Raw genomic sequence first — 10,055 nt, 5'->3', positions numbered from 1 at the left:
TCATGCCATCCTGAGGAACCATTACACAAAGGAAACAATGTCAAGAATGGAGTGACCAAATGACCAAAGGACCAGGCACTTGAGGTTCACAGAACCCATGGGGCCACCCAGGTCATACTCACTGCCCAAACCTGAGCACGGGCTCCAAGTACAGAGGGTACCTCCTGGGAAACCCTACTGGTTCCACAGGCCCCTGCTGAGAGGAGGCTCCACACAGGCCCAAGCAAACCCCAGCCCACAGAAGCCCTTCCCCACAAACCCTGTATACCTCCATGTGTTCAGAAAGGAGTGGCTTTTCCAGACCTGTGGGAGTACAGAGTGCCTCCCCACTCTTCCTATTTACTCAAGGACACACAAGGCCACCTATGGCCATTTAGCCCAGGAGATCAAAGGTTGCTGTTCTCCTCTGCAAAGGGACAGGTCAGGGGTTCTCTGGGCAGTCTGCCCCCGGGCCCCCCACTGTACCTCCCACCTCAGGGAGGCCCGTCTCCATCATAGCCACTGAAAAGTCTGGTTTGGAGCCAGGCCTCGTGTCCTCAACTTATAGGATCACAAGATCTCAGGCCCCATTCAAACTCACAGGCAAAACCTAACTGCCTGTACCCAGGTCCCAGGCCTGCCTTGAGGTTCACTCTGCTGACATGCTGAGCTCTGCCCATGCTTGTACAGGCCATCTCTAGGCTGTGTATGGGAGGACACCTAGCTCTAGGGGCACACTGGACTGCCCAAAACTCTCTGCACAGGGACCCAGACTGGCTACCAATCCCTGTAATTATGTCCCCAGTAATATTTATCAACCATTCCCCCAATCCCTTTTCCCTGCTCTCTTCTGATCATCCCTCCAGCGTTAGAACCAGAAGGTTCTCCCCACCAGGGCAGAGAAAGTAATCCAGAAGCGGGGCAAGTAACCATTGTCAGCCGTGGTTGCGCAGGCTAGGTTCCACTCCCCGGGACCCCCAAGCTATCTGACATAGGAGGGTTGGGCAAGCAGACCTGGCAATCCAAAACAAAAACCCAAGCCTCAAGGGTAAGTTCATCCAACATGGTTCTGAACTGAGGACGAGACCAAGAGGAGATGAGAGAGGAACTGAAGGGGGCCGTGATTACTGTAATTCCAGGCTCAGCCCTTAAGTCCCAAATCTCAACCTTCAACAAGAAAAACTCCATCTGACGTAAGTATTACTTTAAATATTTAAATAACATGAACCGAAAGACATTTTATTTGGACATTAGTACAAAGTGTTGATAATTAACATAAATGAGCACTTTCTCAAAATCAAAGTATGCCTGCTGGTGAGCCACACAGATGGTGTTCAGCCTCAGGCTGAGGTTGTGTGCACCCCAAAGGCTCACTTCATTGTTGGGATTCTCTAGCTAAATTTGTATCCACAGCTATCCCCTCAGCTCCCTGGAGGAGGCTCCCAGGGCTAGCTGGCCCTGAACAGCACGTAGAGCACAGGCAGAGTGGCCATAAATGTCACACAGGTGACCAGTGTGCTGTAGATGGTGTTCCTGTTGACCTGAGCTTCAAGCTTCTGCTCCATGTCTGATAGTGCCAAGATCACGCTCCCCTGCTCCAGCAAGGAGCCAGGCAGGGCCCTGTCTGCTGGCCCCAGCAGGCCTGGATGTGCTGCAGCCTTCACAAGCTGAACCACCTCAGCCGTTTGGCTGAAAGTCTTTTCCAAGCCATCAAGCCGCTCTCGTAAACCCTCTAAACATGAATGGACCTGCCTGGAATGGCTGAGCTGCTCTTTCAAGGCAGCTGAAAGGACATCTGTGTCTCTGTCTCGGGTGGGGGAAGTACCTGCCTGGGTCCCAGAGCTCAGCCCGGAGCCAGCTTGTACCAGGCCCCTTAGGTCCACCATGAGGTCGTGGAGGTCCCTCTGCTGGAGGGAGTAGCTGGATGCCTGTTCTCGGATGGCCTCCTGGAGGCTCACAGGCCCCTTCTGCGCCTCTAAGAGCAAGGCCTTCAGCTCCTGTAGCCGCACACGGTTCACATAGGTGGAGCCAGCCACACCAATCAAGGCCCCCAGAACTGACCCGATGAGGGACCAGTTCTTGGTCCTCTCAGCTCGAGTGCGCTCCTTCTCGTGACTTTCCCGCACAGCCGCAGAGAAGAGGGAGAACTTCTCTCGCTCAGAGTCTTCAGCACGCAGATAGGTTGCACGAAGCCTCTTCTCCTCCTGCAGAAGCAAAGCAGTGTTATACAGCAGCAATGTGGCCCTGCCGTTGGAGCTGCCAGCAGACGTCCCTGGGGCTCAGCCTCATGCCTGGTGCAGACTGCATGCTCAATAAACCCGCTGAATGAATGAAGGCAGCATAAACATAGTCAGGTGCAGGAAGCAAAGGAATTGGGGGCAGTCAAGATGAGCAATGCTACCTTCCTACCCAAGCAGTGCTGGGTCTGACCAGACACGCACTGATGACTACAGAATGTGTCCATCAGAAGGAAGTGTCTGGCCCCCTCTAGGCCAGTCCCCTCCTCCCTGGTGCTCCCTCCTCAGCAATCTGGGATCTGGGGCCCAGATTATACGCCCTGGACTACTGACCCCAGTACTCCAAGAGAAAGTGGGTGGACAGGCTCTGGAAGCCTGGGGCCCAGAGCTTCTTGTTTACGTCTTCACCAGATCTCTGACCACCAGACCAGTCAGGTTCCCACCTTGCCCCTTGATGATCTGCCAGGCTAGGGTCCCTATCCAATGAGGAAGGGCTGCCTTCTGAGTGCCTACTTGCAGCAGCCGGTGCTCCAGCGTAGCCAGTTCTAGGTACTGGATATCCTCTCTGGAGATGCGGTCCAAGCGGTCCCTCACCTCCTTCAGCTTGGCCTGGTGAACTTCCAAGTCCTCCCGAGCCTCTCGCACAAGCCCTCGAGCCACCATGAACACTTTCTCCGCCTGCAGAGAGAACAATGGAGGCTGTCTGCCCCTTCCCTCCACACCCACACAGGCTCAGCTCTATTCCCAACAAGGCTGTGGCTGAGGTGAGTGGGGTGTCAGTGCAAAGGGTGGAAAAAAAGAGTCCTTCAGACACAAAATCCTGGCCCGCCCAGTAGTCCTCAAAGTGCAGCCCTGGGCCACACCCATCAGAATCACTGGATTTATCCATTCAAGTGGAAATAACATGCCCCTGAGAAACTTGAAAAAAGCCAACGCTCCACACAAAACCCAGCCAATCCTAGTCGGATACAAGCCATGGAAGGAACCTAGGTTCCTAAACTGTTTCACACACGCACGCTACCTTATCTTCACCTCTTGACGATGCCGCAAGAGGCATTGCTGTGGCCTCCATTTTACACACCCAGAAACTCCAGCTCAGCCAAGGTCATGACCTCCAAGGCGAAGAGACAGCACTGTGCCTCAAAACCTCCCAGTGAACCCCCAGGTTCTTGCCACCTCACTAGCTTGGTCTGTACTAGGCAGGAATGGGAACAGAGACGACAGAATGCATTTCTGCTACCACCAAGGGCTTCCAGCCACAGGAAGCTCTTTCCACCTCACAGTGTGATTGATGCTGCCTGGCCCTGGGCTTCTACCTTCACAAGGGGTGTTTTAATTACACGTGGGGCTTTGAGGACACTTGTAACACTCTCACCAACCCTCAGTCAATGTAGGAAGTGTTCACTGGCCTAACACGATGGATGTCAATGGCCAGGGACTCATCAGTACACAGACACCTGTGTACTGGGGTAGACGGGTACAGTTACACAGAGATCTTCACCCCCAGTACGATCGAATCCAAGTTACCATGTGAGAAATGAGTCAAATTCATCTACCAATAGTATTTGTTTAAGAAAAGGCAAATCTGGGCAAGGCTTCCCAGCACCACGTGGCTGGTAATTATTTGGCAAGAGCCTCCCAGCCACATTTCCAAGTCAGAAGGCAGGGCCAACCACCCCGGCTTCCCTCCTCACCTCAGTCACATTTCCCTGGGCCTCTCGAACTTCATTGAGTCCGACAAACTCTTCGTATCTTTCCCACCAAGTCGTGGCTGTGGACGATGCTCGCTGATGAATGTCGTGCCCCAGGGCTCTTCCCAGAGCTGTGAGGCGGCGGTACAGCCCAAGAGCCACCTCCTCAGGTCTTTTCTCTCTGGGCTGGCTAGGGCCTGGGCTGCAGAGAGTCCTGGCCATAAAGAGGTCCCTTCCAAGGAGGCCTCTCCACACCACACGGGGCGCACCGAGGACGTGCTGCATGGCAAACACAGTGCTGCGCCCTGTCATCAGGAGATCTGTAGGGGGACGCCAGACAGATCAGCTCACAGCTGAGAAAGGCTGGGCATAAGTCAGGTTTCAGGGCCTAGGGGCAGTTCTGAACTAATTTCCATGAAAAAGTCCAAAAAGAGCGCTGCTCTGTTGTGCCTGGAGACGGTAGCCGCTGTGGTCAGGCTTCCCCCTTGGGTGCTCCCAGATAAGAGAACACACCAGGGAAGAACATGTTTAGGAGATCATGCCTTCCATCTCCTTCCACAATGCCACCAGCACCTCCCATCCCACCCATCTTCCCCACAGCCCCCAGGTCTCCGTTGTGACTTGGATGGGAATCCTGGTGCCCGGTTTTCTGATAACGTCGAAGAAAATTCTCAAACCAGGGCTGCCTGGGTAGCTTGGTCAGTTAAGTGTCCAGCTGCTGATTTTGACTCAGATCGTGATCTCACGGTTTCTGAGATCGAGGCCTGTGTTGGACTTTGTGCTGACAGTGCGGAGCCTGCTTGGGATTCTCTCCCTCCCTCTCCCTCCTCCACTCGTTCTCTCTGTCTCCGTCTCTGTCTCTTTCTCTCTCAAGAGTAAATAAATAAACTTAAAAAAAAATTTTTTTTTCAAACCTGAGTTGCGTCCATGCTGACAAAGCCTCACAAATCACAAAGATTCATAAAGACTCCCAGGGAAACTGGGGAACTGAGGGGATTTCAGGGAAAGAGTTCTGCAAAATACCATCAAAATCAACTGCCCAGACTCTGAGGGCTGCCCCAGCACTGGGAAAGCAGAGTTTTGCTTATGTTCGAGGACACAAGTCATTCTGTACCAAGGCAGAAAATTCCCTCCTCAGCTCTCCTCTGAGAAGACAATTCCAGGGAAAAGGCAAAACAAAACAAAAAGCCTGGATCTCTACACAGAGGACAACTTTTCTTAGGTTCACACGAGCCCTCCTCTGCCCTCTGAGGCTTTCCAGGCTTCCAATCCCCCCCACCCCTCACATTCCTAACCTTCCACAAGCTTTCTCCCTCCTCTCCAACTTTAGTCCGGCTCTACAGGTCTGGTTTCTTCAATCTCTCCCTTTTCAACCTTGCTTTGTCTGGGCCCCAACAACACCCACTTCTCTTAACCTAAACAGCAGAGGGAGGCTCCTGTTACCCAGTCAGGCTCTGCCTGAGCCCCAAAGCAGCAGGGACTCTGAGGACCCCAAGGAGGGTCAGGTGACCCCTGCTCCCAGGCAAACCTGGACCAGCACTCCTGTCCTCTGGCCAACCCTCCTTCCCCCACCAACCCCCAACCATAACACACACAAGCTCTCAAGTATTGATGCTGGCTGTCAGAGTGACACCTAGTGGCCAAACAACCAGGCCAGAGAGAAAAGCAGAGGATGCTGGGGACAGGAAGATAAATTGGAGGAGCTTGGGTGACAAAGAAAGGGGCTTCTGAATGTAAGGTGATGTGGAATAGAGACCCACTCAGAGCATCTCAGCCTCCTATCCCCTTGTGCTGTGCTTGGAGAAGCTCAGGCCCTCTAGAAAACAAAGTTGGTTGGGTAGGGACATGCCTCCTGCCCAAAATGGGTCCGAGCTGAGAGCCACGGAAGGGACATCCCCATAACACTGGTTCTGAGCTGGTGCTGCACCGGAACTCCTGGGCCCCATCCACAAGGCCCAAGAAAGCACACAACATCCATGACCCAGGGGTCAAGCCAGCCTCTTAGGCCTCAATGCCAGCATCCGCCACACATGAGCTGTGGCCCCATGACCATCCTGCAGGTGTTTCCTGCGTCAGAGCAAAGCAGACTCCCAGGGCTGCCAACCACAGCCCTCACTCTCCTTTTCAGCAACACTCACCAGAGAGGTGTCCACCTTGCTGTCACTACTTCCCCAGCCCCCATTCTCTCTTGATGGCACTCCACCAAGAGGCTGCTCTCCTGGAGGCCCTGCAAAACCTCCACCTTGCCAGATCCACCAGGTACTTCTCAGATTTCTTCTCCAACATCTCTGCAGCTTTCAACACCCTTGTCTTTTTGAAATCACTACCCACCCCCGCCTCGGCTTCCTCCAACCTTCTTAGCCTCCTCTCCTGACTTCTCTACCAGCCACCCACTCTTGAACCCCAGGAAAGTCATCCATCCCTGGCAGCAATGACAGCTACAGCCTCCTGTGAAGTCCTGGCTTCCTCCCTGCCCCTCAGAGCCGTTATTCACAAGGCAACTTGAGGCTCTGTTAACTCATCATTTCACATCTCTTGTTGGAAACCCCCGACAGCTCCCATCTCACCTGCCATGAACACCAGTCCCACCAGTGGCCAACAAGCCACGGTCCTCTTAGTTGTCATCCCTTCCTCCTGTCCTCCACTCCATGCACCCTAACATGTGAAGCCTGACTCTGCTACTTTCTCCACAGAAAGGTCCAGTCAGCTGACAGGTCCAGTCAGCTCATCCTGACTTGTACATCTTGGCTCAAACACCACCTTGTGGCAAACCTTCCTTGACCATTCCCTCCTGGGCCACCTGCTTTATGTTTCTCCATCAGACACATATTGCCTTCTTTTCATGTTGCCAGGCCCCTCACTAGAACATAAGCTTGGTGACAGCAAGGACTCTGCTGTGTGAGGAAATGACTCAAGTTGTTCCTCTATTCCAGTCCCTCTTCTCAGACATCCAGCCCCCACCCCAGCCTGATTCTCAGCCCCTCCCCATTCAAATGTCCCACAAGCCCTTAGCCAGCACAGGGAAGCTGTTCCTGGCAGAGGGAAAAAGTGGAAATGCACTGGGGGTCATCTAAAACCTGAAAGGCAGCCAGTGCAGCTGGAAAATAGCAGAGGAAGGGAGAGTGGACAGAGGAGAGGCTGAAGAGGTAAACAGAGACCATATTAAGCAGGGCCTTGAGGGCCAAGTTCAGAATCTTGACCCTCCAAATCCATTCTAACATTCTATCCAGATGACTGTCTCTTACCAACTGTCCATGCCACAAACCTCCATCACCTGTACCTCTATCTCACTTGCAGCTGATGGCTTGCTTCATTTTTCACTAAGAAAATATTTAAAAATTGGAAGACAACTTCTATAAATTCCCACCATACCTTCCCACCTGTGTCTGTTCGGTTTCCACCTTCTTTCTTACTCCTTGAGATGAGGGATTCATGCTCTAGGAAGACCAAGCTGTGGCCAGGTCCCGTGTGCTCTCCCTACCTGACACTGCTCAGTAATTGATCAGACACCCTCTCCAGCAACAGCTCCACTTCTCTGCCCCTCTGTACAGCCAAACTCCTTGACAGATCATCTGCACTTGCTGTCTCCAGTTCCTCCTCTCTCATTCTCTCTTAAACCCTTTCTAATCTGGCCTTCACTTCCACCATGCCACTGGAAATGCTCTTGTCCAGGTCACTTCCACATTGCTAAATCCAGTGATCAGTTCTCAGTCCTCATTTTACTTGCCCTATCAGCAACCTGTGCCTTGTGCCACTTTCCTTTCCTTGAAATGCCTTCTACACTTGGCTTCCAGTCCCCACTCATCTCCTGAACCTACCCACGTGGAGTGCTGCAAGGCAAGGTCCTCAGACTCCTCTCTCATCCAGTCCCATGGCTTTAAAAACCATCTACGGATGGGGCATCTGGGTGGCTCAGTCAGTTAAGCGTCTGACTTCAGCTTAGGTCATGATCTCATGGTTCGTGAGTTCGATCCTCGCATCCGGCTCTGTGCTGACAGCTCAGAACCTGGAGCTTGCTTTGGATTCTGTGTCTCTCTCTCTGCCCCTCCTCTGCTCTCACTCTGTCTCTGTCCCTCTCAAGAATAAACATTTAAATAAATAAATAAATAAATACCATCTAGGGAAATGTTAAAAATATTAACTATAATGATGGTTGAACAGCACTGTGAATATACTAAAACCACTTAAGTGTACCCATTAAGTAGGTGAACTGTATTGTATGTGAATGGTATCTCAATAAAACCATTACTTTTTTTTAAAAGTAATCTCTACACCCAACTTAGGGCTTAAACTCAAGAGTCACATGCTACACCAACCAAGCCAGCTAGGTGCCGCTCCTCCCACTGCTTTTTCCCCCCAAAACCATTACTTAAAAAACCAATCAACTAGGGGTGCCTGGGTGGCTCAGTTGCTTAAGCAGCCACCTATTGGCTTTGGCTTAGGTCATGATCTCACGGTTGGTGAGTTTGAGCCCCAGGTCAGGCTCTGTGTTGACTGTGTGGAGACTGCTTGGGATTATCTTTCCCTCTCTCTCTGCCTCACTCTCTTTCTCTCTCAAAATAAATAAATAAACTTTAAACAAGAAAAAAAAAAAACAAAAAACAACCAATCAACTATATTCTGACTTTTCCAGCCCAGACCTCTCCTATAGATTCCAGGCTCATTTACTGAACCACCGAATCCACAACTCAGCTTGGAAGGTTAATGAGGATCTTATCTTCCCTTCCCAACTTGCCTTTCCCATAGCCTTCTCCATCTTGGTTGATAGAAACTTCCAAATCCAAGTCAGACCAAAAACCTCAAATCATCCCTGACCCCTTGCTTTCCCTCCCATCTCATACCCAATCCATCAGCAAATGCTTCTTCCTTTCTAAAACCAAAATCCCTTTTCCTCTTAGCCGCCCCCCGCCCCCCCACTGCTACCACCTGGTCCCAGTGACTAACATATTTTACTATAACACCCTTCTGACAGGTCTCCCTGCTCCTACTCTAGCCCCTACAATCTATCGTCAACAGAGCAGCCAGTAGCCTTTTCAAAACACAGGCCAGGCCATGTCTCTCTCTGCTCAAACTCTCTAATCGTTCCACATTTCTCTCAATGTAAAAGCCAAATTTTCTCCATGGTCTACAGGACATCTACCTCCTGGCTCTCAGTCTTCTCTGACCTCATCTCCCACAAGTATACTTTCCTCACTCTACTCCAATCATATGGACCTTTTTTCTCCCAGCTTTATTGACATAAAAATGACATATAAATTGACATATCACTGTGTAAGTTTAAGATATACAACGTGACGATTTGATACACTTGATAGACGTATATACTGCTAAACGTATACCACAATAAGGTTAGCTAACACATCGTTGAAGTAATTACCATGCATGGACTTTCGTGATGTTGCTGCAACACACTAGACGATCCCCGCACAAGGCCTTCACACCAGCTATCTGCCCTGCTTGCTCCCTTCTCTTTTCCAAGTCCTGCTCATATGTCATTGCCAAGGACTCCCATCCCAGCACCCTCCACCCATTCTGTCCACCTTATTTTTCCTCCAAGCATGTATCACGTGACCTGCGATATGTATTTCAATTATTTACTTTGCTTACAGGCTGTCTCACCTCCCAGAATGTCAGCTCTGTCAGGGCTGGCATCCATTTGCTGATGAATTGGGTATGAGATGTGTTTTGTTCACTGCGGCATCCTCAGTGCCCCCATAAAACTGTCTGCATGACACTCAACAAAAACCTATTGAATGAATAAACATAATTTGCAAAAAGTTGCACCCCGGCTATATTAAAACCCAGACTCCTTCCGGCGGCCTCCAAAACCTTAGGACCGGGTGATCTATCTCCCGCCCATATATCTGGCACCTCTCTCGCATCTCCCTGCAGCTATGCTTGCTTTCTTCGGTTCCAAGAACGCGCTGAACTTCAAAGGCCTCTTCCCCCTACTCGCAGTGCTTTCCCCATGCACGATGCCAGACTCAGCGCCTTCCGGTTAAGCACCCCTCCTGGCTTCCGGACCCTTCCCTGGCAAGACAGGCCCTCGTACCTGGCGCCCCACCGCGTAGAGCTGCAACCCCAAACAAGCGCCCGCCACTCAGTAGACCTCTGATCCTTTAATGCCCGCCCCCAGAGTTGCTTCCGG

At 51.4% G+C, this 10,055-nt stretch overlaps 1 protein-coding gene across 5 annotated transcripts; it reads right to left on the bottom strand.

Moving 5' to 3' along the window:
* Nucleotides 1–1,197: 1,197 nt before the first annotated feature.
* On the bottom strand, nt 1,198–10,054 carry CCDC51 (coiled-coil domain containing 51). 5 transcript variants are annotated; one of them, XM_086698300.1, is made up of 4 exons: nt 9,960–10,054; nt 3,911–4,227; nt 2,730–2,894; nt 1,198–2,183 (listed from the first exon to the last, which is right to left on the bottom strand). In XM_086698300.1, the coding sequence occupies exons 2-4, from the start codon at nt 4,217–4,219 to the stop codon at nt 1,428–1,430; spliced, it is 1,230 nt and encodes a 409-aa protein (XP_086554426.1). In that variant the 5' UTR covers nt 4,220–4,227; nt 9,960–10,054; the 3' UTR covers nt 1,198–1,427. The 5 variants fall into 5 exon arrangements, with proteins under 5 accessions (XP_086554426.1, XP_086554424.1, XP_086554425.1 ...); XM_086698298.1 differs by having other exon boundaries at nt 9,527–9,983; XM_086698299.1 differs by having other exon boundaries at nt 9,810–9,983.
* Between the last annotated feature and the right edge of the window lies 1 nt (nt 10,055).

This window comes from Puma concolor, chromosome A2 (genome assembly GCF_028749965.1).
Source record: "Puma concolor isolate L17-30 chromosome A2, mPumCon1.1.hap2, whole genome shotgun sequence".
Classification (NCBI taxonomy): Eukaryota; Metazoa; Chordata; class Mammalia; order Carnivora; family Felidae; genus Puma; species Puma concolor.
The sequence above is the reverse complement of the archived record's forward strand: the minus strand, read 5'-3'. Positions and strand labels throughout refer to the sequence as shown.

Excerpts from the sequence above, each read along its gene's own strand:
- CCDC51 (XM_086698298.1), bottom strand. The coding sequence starts at position 9,563 with ATGGATGCCAGCCCTGACAGAGCTGACATTCTGGGAG. Across the intron at positions 4,228-9,526 it reads CAGAGCTGACATTCTGGGAG|ATCTCCTGATGACAGGGCGC; the intron begins GTGAGACAGCCT and ends GTCCCCCTACAG. Across the intron at positions 2,895-3,910 it reads CCCAGGGAAATGTGACTGAG|GCGGAGAAAGTGTTCATGGT; the intron begins GTGAGGAGGGAA and ends TTCTCTCTGCAG.